This window comes from Atractosteus spatula, chromosome 4 (assembly GCF_055471065.1).
Source record: "Atractosteus spatula isolate fAtrSpa1 chromosome 4, fAtrSpa1.hap1, whole genome shotgun sequence".
Taxonomy (NCBI): Eukaryota; Metazoa; Chordata; class Actinopteri; order Semionotiformes; family Lepisosteidae; genus Atractosteus; species Atractosteus spatula.
In genome coordinates, this window is record NC_142709.1 from 69,569,573 (window position 1) to 69,585,177 (window position 15,605).

The window sequence follows — 15,605 nt, forward strand, 5'->3', positions numbered from 1 at the left end:
AGGAAGCAATTCCACCAGGTTTGCCATACTTACAGCTCTTTCAGGTGCTGGTTCAAAGTTTCCCCAAGTCATTAGTTAAAACAGCTTACTGTAATACTCTTGTATCCTCTTGTCTTTAACATGTAAAACAGCCCTATTATCAGATCTGTTTTTGCTTGACTGTCATAACTCAAAGAGTTTTCTTATGATTGATTTTTTTTCCATTAAAAAAGAAAGCAAAATGGTTTTCACCTTATGTTATGTGGTGGTGGCTGGCAGGACAGTGACATTTGAAGCATCTGTAATTATTACTTGCCACCAGCATCATAAGTACATTCTGTGAACCAGCTCTATGGGGCATTCCCAGACAGGACTGTTTGCTTTGCCATGTTCAATGGAGTTTACAGCGAACGTTCAGGAGAGTTGGCAGCAGCTATGAGCCTTTCCTCCTTCACATTCCCATAGTATCCCTCCTCCCCCAATCTCCCAATCTCCTCAGTCACCCCTTCTCCTCCCCGGCTGTCCCTTGGTTAACCCCTCAATCTGTATGGGGCTCCCAGCCTCTCAGCCAAGACCGTTTTCACCACATTGCATTGTATCATACATTTACTGCAGGAATGAAAAACAGCTTAACATAAACATCCAGCAGTGATAGTTACAACTGAAGTTTGCAGTTTTATCGTTTGTGTTTTTTTTGCTAACCCTATTATTCATTTACAAATGTCCAAAAGTGGACATTATACTCAGTATTTCTAGCATGATGTGGTCACACGGGTTGAGTTTAATGCCGCACTCGTGCAATTGATATCTATGCTTGATGACCTTTTGGCCTTGTGACTTTTTGCAACAGACTGGATCTGAATGCAACAGGGATCAGTAGCACTGAGCCAGTCTCATAAACACTAGAAGGTGAAATGCCACAAATATATTGGCATCTGTTGATATCCGAAAAAAGGGCACCGGCAAACAGCGACCACAGTGTACTTAAAGGCAATATTTTAAAGTAATTCAATCATATATCCAGCTATTTCCAATAACTGCTTAGTCCATTACACAGTTTCAATAAGCCCAAACTATGACGAATGAGATTGTTTGTCATTGGTGGACAAAATGGCGGACACTAAATGGGATACCAGTCCATCACAGGAGGACAAAACACAGACATGTTGGACGTTTTCTAAAAGTCTTCTATTATACAGACAAATTTTATCCAAAAAATCTATAATTAATCAATGGGATCTGAAATAAATATGCAGCAAAATAATAAACCCATTTCATTGACCGCTGTCAATTATAATTGATGGGGGAGTACGTGCTTGATGTGAAAGTCCCTGTATTATCTAACTGCTTTCCAGTGTTAGGTCATGGGCACAATAACGGACACAAAGCAGGATGCACCCTTCACAGGGCACACACAGACACCAGGGACAATTTTCCCAGAAGCCAATTAACCTTTCAGCATGTCTTGGGACTGTGGAAGGAAACCGGAGCACCCAGAGGAAACCATATGCGAACACAGGGAGCACATACAAACTCCACACAGACAGCACCCCAGAAAGTGAACTCAGGGCCCTGCGCTGTGAGGCAGCAATGCTAACCACTGCCCCAACATGCCACAAAGAAACAAAGAAAGCTTATTTCCACACTGAACAGCAGAGAGATCAAAAGTTTTAATTCAGCTGCTGAGGTGTTATTGCTCACACCTGAAGAAGGCTTAACGTCTGGAACGCGTTTGTTTTTTATCATTTTCAAGAACGAATTAACATTTACTTGACCATTTTAATGATTTATCTTGTCAACGTTCCCCAGTTATTTATTTGAATTAACCTAACAGCTTTATTAATTGTAAAAATAGGCAAAAATAATTAATCATTTCTTAATAATTTTTCTTAGATAATGCTGCTTTGAATTGGGCTTTTTTTATTCCAAAGATGATAATGGTGGGAACAATTAATTATGTCAGTCAAGTTACTTAGTTTTCCCGTGTAAAGACATTTCTCAGTCTTATTTCCCACGCTTGATCAAACGCGTTTCCCGTTTTTTTCCCATTTTGCTACTGCCTACTCTTATGCTGGGGGCGACGTGTTGAACTGCGTAGTTAAATAGTTCCCTCGTTCCCCGTGTTGTCGATTTATAAAAGAGGTGAGACTCACGAAGCCAACTTCAGTTCTCACGTCAAAGTTGCCATTCGGCTTTGCTGGACCTCTCAGGAAGAACCCGACACCTGCACGACACCTTGCCCCAGCACATAGCCAAGCTATTTGCTCTGTCCTCCGGACCGGAGCACCTATGTGAGCTGAGAGCACGTTTTAAGAGAAAGCGGGATTTGTATTTGGCGGAGCATGCGCAAAATGCCCACAGGTGTTGTGTGCGTGTGTGTGTTTTCAGCTGTTGCTCCACGCTGTTAAGACTGCGTGCTCATCTGGCATACCTGTTTGCTCGTTGCTGCTGTGTCCTCTTACTTGATGTGTGAGACCCGAGCAGAGCCTTCGTTCCCGTGCTGTTTACACACAGACCTTTCTCAGTCGTGCTCGACTGCGCTTACTGAGAGTCCAATAATAGAACAATATCAATCACGCCTTGGGTCAGCTACCAGTCGGATAACTGCGATGTTGTTAATATTGTCCGTGAGGGAGAGTCCGGTGGCTCAGTTTTCGCAATACCATGAACTCTTCTATGTCTCACGTCTTGACAAAGATCCCGGTACAGCCTACATATATATTTTTTTTCAGACAAAAAATACAGGGCTGTTGAAGTTTGATTGCATTTGTTTGGGATCTCTTAAGTTCCAAACAAATGCAATCAAACTTCAACAGCCCTTTAAACTGTCTGATAATGTAAGACGTTTGACAAAGAACATTAACCTTTTTCTCAGCTATAGCGTGATGCATTTGAGAGATTTAATTTTCTGTCTTGTAACAATGTTGATATTTATTATAAATTGAATGAAAATACGTTTTATTTTACCATGAATAGAAAGCTTTTTACTACATAATTAGGCAGGATTTCCATACACATATTCATAAAATAATGTTAAATTTACAAAAAAAAAGCGTCAATCTTTCCGTGTACCAAGATGTAATTAAGAAAAAATATAAAACGTAAATTAATAAAACTACCTCACAAACAGTGCCTTTTTATCTGTCTTTTATAACCTATGATTAGATTCAAAATGTTAATGTATGACATCATGTATGTGGTTAACATTGCTGCCTCACAGCACTGGAGACCTGGGTCCAGTTCCTGGGGTGTTATCTGTGTGGACTTTGTATGTTCTCCACATGTTCACACAGGTTTCCTCCAGGAACTCAGGTTTCGTCTCATAGTCCAAAAACTTACCGATGGCTTAATTCGGGAAAAATTGTCCCTGGTGTGAGTGTGTCTGTGTATGTCTCTGTATATGCCCTGCTCTGGACTGGTGTCCTGACCAGGGTGTACCCTGCCTTGTGCCCGTTGTGTGCCAGGATAAGCAGTAGCTCCCCCACAATCCTGTATTGGATAAAATGGCAAGATAGATACTTAGGTATGCATGTACTTTGTATTTCTTGAAAAATGTTTACAATCTTGCATAACACATTTTGAACACAACGTAAAATACGTGAAATCAAGTGTGTAGTTAAACTCAAACTGATTTGAATGAAACGTGAGAAGTAGAGCATATAGTGATATTTTATTTATAGTTTTGCATTTGGTGAACTAGTACATAGAGCACAGATTATTAGATGCATTCAAGTTATTTATGTATACAAAATATAATTACAAGTACAGTTGGTAAATGTAATCTTCTGTCAACAAACATAGTAAGTTGCAAAGTCATTATTTTAATTGATTTTTATGCAGACAAAGCTTAGCTTAGTTTAGTTTGTTTCTATTACACAATGGCACTATTGTAGCTTAAACAGTGGGCTTGAATTATGTCATTTAGCCCTGAATTATATAAAAACCGCTACCCAGAACTCCATTGATAAAAAGCAAAACATTCCCATAAAGTATTATGTTTAGAATTTGAAGATGGCAGGGTCATTAAAATGTTTGATTAATCTACTGAATTAAATAATCCGTTTCCTGTGGACACTAGGTAAAAGATATAACACTATGGTTTATGAAACTTCATGATTGCTGTTTCATATGTGTTATTGCACTGTCATATTGAGGACTGGGGTTTTATTTCATCCTACAGGGGGAGTTAAAAATTACATTTTCAGATCCTGCAATCTCATATACCACGTAATAAATCTGACCTTTTATCCCATTTGAATGGAAACAATGTGCCCACAAAAGCAGTTTAGTCATCTACTGAGACAGTTGAAATGGTGGTGTTGTTGAGTTCACTACTAATAGAAACTGATGTTCCTGGTGCGCTGGTATCATTCTTTTGCGATTTGCCTCTGACTAGTTCCTCTGTATTCCTTTCTGGTTTTATCAAGATTATATAGCATTTGGGGATAAATATGCACGCTAACAAGCCAAAGCTGGATGCCAAAATCGCAAATATTTGTACCGCCACCATGAATTTGCCCCTGGTGCTTAAGTACGCCGGCACGAAGGAGATCCACACAATGAAGAAAACCAGCATGCCAAAGGTCACGAATTTTGCTTCGTTAAAATTGTCCGGCATCTTGCGAGCTATAAAAGCGCATATGAATCCCAGCAGAGCCAGCAGGATGTCATAGGCAAAGATGCAGCATATAAATATAATGGAACCGATGTTACATTCCAGAATGATCTTTATGTTCTGCGAAGCTGTGTTTTTCACAGGGTAAGGAGGCAGCAGGATGAGCCACACTGTGCACGCGCACACCTGGATGAGAGTACAGACCAAGGCGATGCTTTTCTGATGGATGGGCTTGATCGGGTCCCCGTTGGCCTGCTCCTGGGACTTCGCTTTGGCAGCCCTGGCCCGCAGCATCAGAACGACGGTCTTGCCCATGATGCAGGAAAGACACATCGCGAAGCCCAGCGCGAGCGCCACCTGGCTGGTCATGCAGGACCAGTGCTGGGGCCGCCCGATGAAAACGATGGAGCTCAGGAAGGTGATGACGAGGGAGAGAAGCAGGAAGAAGCTCAGCGTGCGGTCGTTGGCTTTAACGAGGGCAGTGTTCCTGTGGATTAAAAATATGATCGCCACTGCAATCGTAATGCAGGCCCCGAAGGCTGAAATGCTGATCAGCGTTATTCCCAGGGCCTCACTGAAGTCCAGGAATTCAATCTCCTTGGGCACACAGGCGTCCCTCTTCGTATTGGACCAGTAGTCTTCTCCACACTGAATGCATTCCCTCGCGTCTTTTTAGAAAAAAAAAAAGAGGAAAAACCATGACTCTTAAAGCATGTGTTTCATTTCCCGAAAGGGATCACCTACAAGTGCCTTGGATGATCTCAAACACCAAAGAACTGGCAGGTGATGTAAGCCTATGGGATTAGAATTGACGTTTTTGACCTCACAGCTGCAGGTGTCTCCTGTCTTTTCTAAGCATGCTTGAGTACTCAACAAGCACATGCCTGCTGCAGACATGTGCGGTCCTGCACAGAGCTTGTGACTGAGATTCCTCAGGAGGCCAGTTACAACTGGCTGGGTGAACATGCCTCTGGTTAATCAGCAGGAGTCTCCCAGCTTTCCAGAAAACAATGGAGAACGAGGAACAATGATTGTTGATTTTGTTTTTAAAAAGGGAAGCTTTGATATTCAGTGGGACATTTTAAATAAAAGCTTACACGTTAGAGGAGCAGAAAGGCACGAACGTCCAGACTCAGAGTCCAGAGACAGTTTCTTCCCACAAGCTGTCAGATTACTGAACTCTACCCCTACCACTGGATCACACTTATGTGTTCTTTTTTTTCTCCAAGATGTATGTTATTTAACTTGTTGTTGCTGCTGCTGTTCTGTTTTTGTTTCTGGTGTTTCCTTAATGTCTTGCATAGGAGCAGACATGCAAATAAGCATTTCATTGCACTTGTGCACATGACAATAAACTAAAACTGAACTGCAAACTGAATCTCTAAAAGCTGCTCATGGCCTAGTGTTGTTCTCCATACCTGTCTCGTTAGAGATCTCCCCGTCAGCACAGGGAATACAATCAAAGCAGCACACTGGCTCCCCCTGTCGGATGCCCTTCCTGGTTCCAGGGAGACAGCTCTCGCTGCACACAGACCGTGGAGCCTGCATTTCCGAGACAGACAGCATTTTCTGAGCTAGGACTGTAACACCTTACTGGGAAAAAAAAACTTTGCTGTGAAACAGTTTAGGTCTATTTATAGAAAAGACCCGGAGGTGGGTGTGAGCAGAGCTCACTACTCTGTCGAGAGGCACAAAAAAGGAGCAAAGGCTTGTGGGCTGAAAATGACAGTTTGAAAATATTGAATAAATAAGCTATTACCTTTGAATGATACATGTGCAAAGTGTACAGTATGTGAGATCTATCTACCTTTGTTAGTTTAATAACAAGCAACCTTCTGCAACATCATCCGCATCAGGGCCCTCTATTACCCACAATGCCAGGCTAACAGATAGGGCTATGTATGGCTTTGCATATCAACTGTGTCAAGTTTGCTGATATCAGTTTAGCATGGCTCAGAATGGTAGTTTTGACCTCCACAGTTTCAAAAAGAAGCCTTTGTCCGTACTGCACCCAACCTGTAAGATGTTATTGTTCCAGACAATGGAGTCGTTGTTGATGGTCATTCTTGACTCAGCGGGGGCAGTGCTGTTGTAATGTCCGATCTGTACATAAGAGACACTTCCATCTGGTTTCTCCTGCCAGTTGATAATGTCATATTCAGCCTTCACGTCTCCATTGTCATCAAAGAAAATGTCTTCATTGGTGTGGGTGGTGAATCTTAAATTCTTCAGGTAATACATTAACTGTAATTAAAAAAAAACAGTTACATAGTGAGACATTATAAGAAGTAACAGTCATCTTTTCCTCCAAAACCATAAATAAATTTCCCATAGTAACGTGTGTGTTAAGTACCCGTAATTCCATTGTGATGCCTTTGGAGATGGTTACATACTTGATTTAATTAATAAAACCATAACTTTAAAATTAGGCAAACACCCTTTTAGTTCTCACATGGCATGAAAGAGAATTGGTAGCAATCAAATTAAAATCTTAATCAATTTTAATTGCCACTGTTAGGTTTTGGTAATTTGCTTTAAATGTCATTGCACTTCCTGCCACTGTAATTGTTATTTTTGCAGCAAATGTTAAAAAGTGCACAAACCCCTGTTCTACATCAGCTGCTCTTGTCTTAATATTTGTTTTATAACATTGGCCAGACTAGAAAGAAAATATCCTAACGACTGAAGTCGTGTGAGTTGTTCTCAGTAGACATCATGGCCCATTATGCTCACCTGCCAGGGCTCAAAGTTATTGATGTCAGCACAACTGTTCATGGGAAATGGGCCCTTTCCAGGCTCACAGTGCTCCAGGTTGTGCAGGGCGTGAGCCACTGTGTACACAGACTTATAGACGCTGTACGTCAGCCGGAGTTCGGACACATCAGAATATGTGTTATTGATTCTCTCGAGTGACTCAAGCCCCGTGCAAAAATGATCAGCCACTGGATCCATGTTGTGTATTCGCGTGTCTGTAGCATTGGAACTCAGAGCAGATGTGTTCAGACTCCTAACGGTGCGTGTGTAACCCAGGGTACAGTTAAAGGCCTTCTCCCAGAACTCCTCTGTTAGTCGGTCCTCGTAAGGGTCAATGTTAAGGAGGTATGATTTAAGTCCTGGGATATCTGCTCTCCGGATAGCAAAGCCTATAGTTCCACCAAGGGCTGAGTAATACTCAGGTTTACTGATTAAAGCCGAAGTTATCCAAGCTTCACTGGCTATCCAAGTTTTGTTGGTGATGTTGTGGGCCACCAGTTCTTCTGTCAGCGGGCTGAAGTCGACGTCGGAGGAGAACACCACAATGATGTTGGCTGTGGATTTCTTGATTGCTTCCACGATGCGGAGGACGCTCTCCCTAGAGTACACTTTGGGAAGTGTCTCTGAGAAAGAGATGCACACCCCAGCCTCCTCCACCTGTTCTTTGAACACTTTGATTCCATACTTTCCATAGTCGTCGTCCGAAGCTATTGTGGCCACCCAGGTCCACCCGAAGTGAAGGACGAGCCGAGCCATGGCCTGGGATTGGTGGATGTCGTTTGGGATCGTTCGGAGAAATGACGGAAACTGGAACTTGCTTTCCAGAACGGAGCAGGAGGATGCATAACTTACCTAAAAAGAACAAAGTATATAACAATCGTTACAGTGTGGTATCTGCCATCTAATACTGCTTTTGACATTCCAGGAGGCTAGATCTGAAAATCACTGCTAGTTTTCTAAAGCTAGAATTAATCAATCTGTCGTTGTGTTTGTGCTTTATTTCCAAAACCAACAACACGTGGCCAAAACTTTTATCCATTTGTCTTGCCATTCCTGCTAGCTGGCTGGCTGCACAGGAGGGAGTACAGGTTAATTTCACACTGAAAAGTAGAATGACTTTCCAAGGTGTTGAGCCCTTCTTGAGGAAATCCACGCCCAAAGAAGGCCCAACAGCCCAAGCCTTGTGTACCTTCTTCCTCCTTGGCAGCGTGGAATTAATGTTTATGTGTTACATTCTAGGTCGTTACTGTCACGGTCGTCATCCCTCCTCTAGAGGGCGCTCCTACCCTTTTCGGTATTGTTTTTAGTTGACTAGTTTCACCTGTTTCTCATCCTCTTTCCCTAATTTAAGCCCGGTGTCTCCGCAGTTCTGGGCTAAGCTTTGGAAGACGGACGCCGGAAAGCCCGCCTATCACCGGGCTCAGGAGTAGCCTGAGGGCACAGGCCACAACACGGCGTCCTGGCCTCTGAGTCCGTCATGGTTTTAACCTTCCGTGTTCCTAGTTCCCTGTTTCCTGTTTTTAACTGTTTCTGTCTCGGATGAACCTCCCGGCATTGGACATCGGACTGCACTCTAACTACCCCTTTGGACTTTATGTGATTTGCCGCCTCGGCCTTTCCCCGTGCACCGATCACCACCCTCACCGCCCCCTGTCTGTCAACCTGACCTAACCTTGCTGTGTCTTCCCTGATGTGCTTCTCCAGACACTTCCGGATTATACCGTCATGCGTAGGGTCTTTAACAACACGCTCCAGGGGAGTCAGATTCGGCTTCCGTGACAGTTATTACATGTAGAAGGCTGTCAGTGTCTCTGTATCCAAAAACCCAATAAATACCCGATCATCAATAAAGTGGCTCCTCCCGTACACAGTGAAAATTCCACATTCGGGAAACAGGGCGTGTCTGTGTCACGGATGTCGGAAAGGACGAACCGTGGAATGGCAGGAGAGTAAAAAAGACCCTATGCATAGCGGCAAGACGGGGGTTAGCCCGGGCTCAGCTGTTCAGGAAATGCCATATAGAAACCTATGCCCTCAGGTAGTGGACGTGGGGCGACCTGGTGCTTGGCGGGTTTCAGGACATCTGAACCTCAATGCTGAGCGAGTAGCAGAGCAGAAGCAGGAAGTAAATAGGCTACACAACAAGACACACCAGAAAGACAAGAATAATCACAGGGAACTAGGAACAGGAGAAAAGTAGAGCGCCCTCTAGGTGTACTGGGCGTGACAGTTGGGTGTGTTGTGCTGGAGTTATGGCACTTCAGACTGCCCCGGATTAGGAGCCCTACCTGGGGAAAGTAATAAAGTCCCAGAATCCTGGCCGTGGCGATGGAGAGATCAGATGCCCCTGCCCCAATGAGGGCAGCCAAGGGGGCCCCCGAGCTGCAGCGGTAGTTGGGCACGGCCTCGTCTTGGCCGGTCAGGTAGGTGAGGGTGCCCTCGACGGCTTTGGAAATGGTGAAGCACGAGTCGTAGATCACGTAGCCCAGGTCCGTGTTGGGCAAGATGTCTTGCCTGTTGTTGATCTCATTGATGGCAAATCTCATCGTCTGGAGCCACCGGAAAGTCCGGAAATTGAACCTGCAAAAGGAAAAACAAATCAGCAATAAGTCCGGTAATATTTTTAAAGGTCCTCAATTATGGTGGTATTATAAAATAATGAGGGCCCATAAATTTAACAGTATGACACTCAACATGGTGGCCACTGTAATATCACACATTATTTTATCAGTATTGTAATATCATTGGTGTATTCTTGTACACGCTGTATTGTGTATTTTGGTGTAAAGTGAACTAAAATAAATCTAAGACAAATAGCTGATAAAAAGAACTGTAGCAGTGGTGCTTGTTTTATGGAACTTATTGTTTTTTACAGTATATATTTCTGTATAGCTTGAAAAAGGGGGGAATGAGATTCCAAGAAACAAGAGAGCATTCAGATATCCATTCTTGTACTTTTTACCAAAATTAATAACACATACTAAAAACAAAAACTGTTTTAACCCCTGTTGCTTTCACTAATTTCATGTAACTAATACAAAACTTATAATTATAATAGTTCGGTAATGGCTTTGTTTAATGAAAAGTTCCTTTCATCAGCACCCAGAAGGAAAGCCCGACAGGAGAAATTAATGCGTTCTACAGACTGTCGCTAGAGGGCAGTAAAGAGTATAGAAGATACAGTACCAAGAACAGAAGGAATCTTTCACCACGATGTTATTATGTTAAAGTGCTATTTTACTGGGAGAGAAGGGGTTTGCAACTCAATAGTTAGACACAAATAAATCATACATAACTACAGGCTGGAATATCTATTAAGTTTTTAAATATAAATCCGATTATTATTGTCCAAAGGCCAGTATAAAATAGCTGCTGTGACATGGACCGGAGTTCAGGGATGCCACAAGCTCCTATTTCATTGGCCAACAAAGAGGAAAAAAACAAGATGAGTAAACCCTGCCCCTTGCCTTAGTTCTACTTTAATTCGAGGACGGCTCTTTCGGAGGAGGAGACAGGAGCCTATAAATTAGACGGCGCGGGCTATGCTGTTCAGTTGTTGCCCTGCAACATGGTGGTGCAGCATTTTCATAGCTTAATTTAAAAGTATAAATAATTAAGGAAGCAGCATAAGAATCATATCCTCGTGATATTGTGAGAGACACGTCATCAATTACTGTTTCAAATAGGAACACCACACTAGATTAAATCTGAGCATTTTAGTCTAAGATTTTAAAAAAATATCCAAAAAATAAAAAAATATCTGTGCTACTGTCGCTACAATTACTTTTAAGAATATCAATACACACAAAGTATCAAAGTATATATATATTCGGGGGGGGGAATTAAAAACTAAGCTATGGTTTCATCAGGTATACACACATAAATTAAGGATGAACTCCTTTAATAGAACTTCAGTCTAATTGAAGAGTAAAAATCGTGTTTCTGTTCTAAACGCACTTTTACACCAATCCCATTCATACAACGGTAAACGCAACAGTTTGTTTTCACCACTGTAACGGAACGCCCTCGACAGATTAAATACGTGCTTTACTATAACAATTACGCATTTCACCCTTTAAAAATTATTCTAGAATAAAACAAAACTGTCTTTTTCCCCCCGACTTTCATTCAGTCACTAACATTGCGCCACCGGGTCAGTCCTCCTAAGCTCAGTCTAGAAACCGCCGCGCACCTGACCACAGCCAAAACACAGCTTTGTGAAAAACGACCGCTGAAGCGCTCACCCCTCACAGTCAGAAGACTGTGGTACTGAAGAAGTTGATGAGTTGGAAGACGCCAGTCTGAAATGCACAGGGAACATCCCTCCAACAATAACCTTCTTTTTTTCAATATTTTTATATCCATAGAGGTTGAATTTTGCTTTGAGTTTACAGGTAGACTCGGCAGAAAGATAGGCAAATACTTGAAAAAGCAGGCATAATCCAAGCAAGAAGTGAACTTTCCGTTTAGCAGCCGCTAAATCCATATTCGTATAGGAAAATGATTGAGAAAACCTTACCAAAGCTTTTATGAGTCCTATGGGTGTTTGAACTGAAGGAGCAGGTACTGTATTCTTTGAAATGCAGCCTACTGCAGACCTCAGGGGATCGCCTCTCGAATGTTGCATAAGAAAACAGGACACAACAGCTCGTTACAGCAAATGTGCGTGAAGGCAAATACATTTCTTTGTGTGAGTTTTATAAAGATACGAATAAAACGGATATTAACACTATAGAGTTTGGGATGCTGAAGTTAATGTTTAACATGAAATTTTCAACAACTCTCTACTGCTCTCTATAGCCTCCTAAACCGTTAGCTGTTAATGGCTCATGGTTCCCCCTTATTACATGTTTAAATGTGGAAAGTAGTGTTCTTGCAGCCAGGGGTTCAGATTTTGTGGTATGGTGGGCCAAACAAAATTCAATTAAAAAAAAAACACAAAACGTGAGTTGATATGATTTTATTATACGTGTGTGCGATGTTAGGGGAATGACAATAGGGGAATACTTTAACAGTCTTGTGAGCCTGTTAGATCTTCTCTGCTTCTTACCACGGAAGAGCAGGAAAACCTTGCAGACGCCGAACACATCACCACCCGCCTCGGCAGGAGAAAACGCGGCGACTTCGGCTGCTTTTCCTGTTCTCCGCTTCAAGGAGACAACAAAACAGTGAAGCGATCAAACTTGTTGCGCTTTGAAAGAGCCCCAGGAAATATAAGCTAATCAACGCTGGAAAAACAGAGAGTGATTTTAATTGCTCGAAAAGTCAGCCGAGACAGCTCGAAGACAAGGGGCAAACTTCAGGGCCCCCCGTCCCACAAGGTGATGTTAATTGTGGATTTACTTGCGCGTCTTGCATTGACAGCGTGTTTACACCGACACGACGAGCTGTCTTGTCAGTAGAATTCTCCAGGCTGTTGTTGACACATTGAACCTGTTTCTACATGCCCTTCAATATGATCTGAACTGAACACCTGAACCCCGAGTCAAAAACAAGCGCGCCCGAGCGCCTCTGTGCTCCGATCTTTCCCACTGGGCAGGAATGATAGCTTCAGGCGCTACAGAGCTTATTAACTGGTAACAAATTAAATTAAGCAATTAGCGTCCATTTCAATCATCAAACCACTTTTATGAAACTGCAGAAAGTATTCTTTGAAGTGCAAACTTGTTCCGAACTTCTTCTAAAGTTCGGTCTGCGGTATCAAACCAACCTGTTACAATTAAATGACACATGTTTAATTATTTTTATGGTATGGGTTTATTGTACAGCACAACCCGTCCGTCTTAAGACATCGCAAATGTTTCAAATCTGCACGTTTGCGTAACAGATTGGAAATACTATCATTTTGTTAATTAAGAAACTGGATTTTATTGTTAAATGTGGGATCTCATACATACAGTACGTTCACGTTTTATTTTGGTTCTTGGCATTTGTTATTTGTGAAGATCTAGGATGTGCTTTGTTGTATAGCAAAATCTGACAAAATAATGAAGCCTCATATGGGTTTTTTTTTGCATGGTGGGGCAAATACATTTATTTAGTAGATCGCTTTTGGAACTGACATGAAAGGTTCTATTATTATTATTATTATTATTATTATTATTATTATTGTTATTAAATAGTTTGGGGGTATATATCCTCGAGTAAAAATGTTTTCCAGTGTATGTGCTTGCTTGCTTGCTTGAAACAGCTTGTTCTTTTGTCCTGGCTGTAGCGATGCAAGCACACGGATCCACGCAGGAGCGCGGCGCAGACACGCACTGGAGCTGCGCGAGCTGCGCCGAGTTTAATAACAGGGGCTGACGGAGCCCCCAGCTCGAGAAGGCGCTCACCCTGACGCGTGCGCGGCTGACGCAGAATGAGCAATCTCGTTGCACACACGAGCCAGAAAGCTGATGCAATAGGCGGGTCTCTGTTGCTCAGTAAGGGTCTCTCCGAAGGGTCTTCATCAATTTTTTTTTTCCACTGAACGTCGGAATAGGGAGAAGGCGGGATGGTATCTTATTTTTTTAGCACCAGTTATTCTATTAATTATAGTAATTGACGGCTTTTACCACAAATGCGTCATAACTTCATTGTTATATGTTTGTTATATATATATGCAGAGGTGTTGCTCGCTTTTAAATGCAACTCCCGATGTTGTTTTGCTGGCGTGAGGTCCTAAGCACGTTCGCAGACCTCATGTATTTTCCCATTGTTATTCACCGCTGTCACCGCTAGATGGAGCCCCGGTACCGTCTGCAGGTGCAGGCGGAGCAGGGCTCGTATCAATCCCACCCCGCGCAAAACCTCCACGACTCTGTTTTCTCTTCAGTGCTGTTAGGAGGTGAATCAGTGATTGAGCAGTGCAATGGTCAATCTCATCTCAGGTTAATTCTTAATAACTCTAGTAAAGAAATTTGGTTAATACCAGTTTAATTAAATATCAAAATAACTATTATAATGCTTACATATTACATGTATTTGATTAATTTATACGCAAGTTAAAAAAATGCATTTAAGTCAAAACTTTTATTTTTAAATGGATACTTTTTCCCTCCCAAAATGCCAGATTAAAAGTGTGATAACAGAAGTAGCAGCACCCTCGTCTCAGGCTTTCAGTTCCTAACTCCAAACTCGCTCCTGAAGTTAATTCTGTCAAAATCAAAAGAGCGCGTTTTTCTCAGAAGTAACTAAAGGTTATTTTTTTTTAAGAGCCAGGGTCCATGAGTGTGAAATCGTTTTCATCATTTTATTTATCGTGAAGTTCATTATCTGACCTTTTTTGTTGAGAATAAGGTTTAATTCTAGTGTTCATGTGGACACGTGTATGTCAATAAACTGCAGTACATTATTATTTAAGTAAGGACTATAAATGAAACCCCTAGATGAAAAGATGTTATCCGATATGAATGACTGACTTTAATCTAATTGACCTTCGTATTCTCATTGCGCAGTACATACTGTATACTATTAAAGCACATGTTGACTCAATTAGCTTTCTAAATGCAAACAGTGTCTTTACCACAGAGAGAACCTCTCTAATTGGACTCTTGTGATGCTCATGTGTTATTAGCAGAAGTGTGACATTCACATTCTTGTCACAGGATGTACGGTATGATAAATTAGCTACAGCTCTTCTCTTATTAAAGAGGCGCATTCCACATCCGATGAAATGCCGTGTTCTGTAAAAATGAAGTCGTCTCCTGCATATTCACAGCTAGTAAAAAAAAGATGTTGATGCAAAAGCTCAACAAAAAATTATGCACTATATGTAAATGGTACACAGCAAGGTCTAAAGCTGATTGGAACTACCTGAAAGACTTATTTAAGGATGAAAATCAAAATGTCGCTGTTGACGGCTGTGTAGTTCATGTTGCTTTTAGGCAAATGACCGATATCTTCTCTAAATATCAGGTCGCACTTCAGCAAGATTTGAAGCTAAATATGTTGAGATAGTGCCGTTAATTACAAAGAGACACCTAATGTATCATGTGCTTTTATTTTAGGAAGCATAAACATTGACAATAATTTAAGAAGCATATCATTTTACCAAACAGTAACCAAACAATTTTATTATAAATGGGAAAACTATACTTTTTTTTGTAGCCAGGAAAACAAAATTGCTCACAGTATGTATCTGCTGTATAATGGTATTAATCCCATAATGGCATTTTTTTTTTTAAATAAAAGCATTTCAGGTCACTGTACAGAAAGTCTGGGCTTCTAAAGATGAGCGCTATTTCAGGACCGTCGGTCAACCTTGAAAAAAGACATT

General features: G+C 41.7%; 1 protein-coding gene across 1 annotated transcript; it reads right to left on the bottom strand.

Annotated features, from left to right (window-relative positions):
• Positions 1-4,264: 4,264 nt before the first annotated feature.
• Positions 4,265-11,834, bottom strand: vmn2r1 (vomeronasal 2, receptor 1). Its single transcript, XM_088914672.1, has 6 exons — positions 11,593-11,834; positions 9,637-9,928; positions 7,328-8,200; positions 6,611-6,838; positions 6,013-6,136; positions 4,265-5,262 (listed from the first exon to the last, which is right to left on the bottom strand). The coding sequence occupies exons 1-6, from the start codon at positions 11,832-11,834 to the stop codon at positions 4,265-4,267; spliced, it is 2,757 nt and encodes a 918-aa protein (XP_088770798.1).
• Between the last annotated feature and the right edge of the window lie 3,771 nt (positions 11,835-15,605).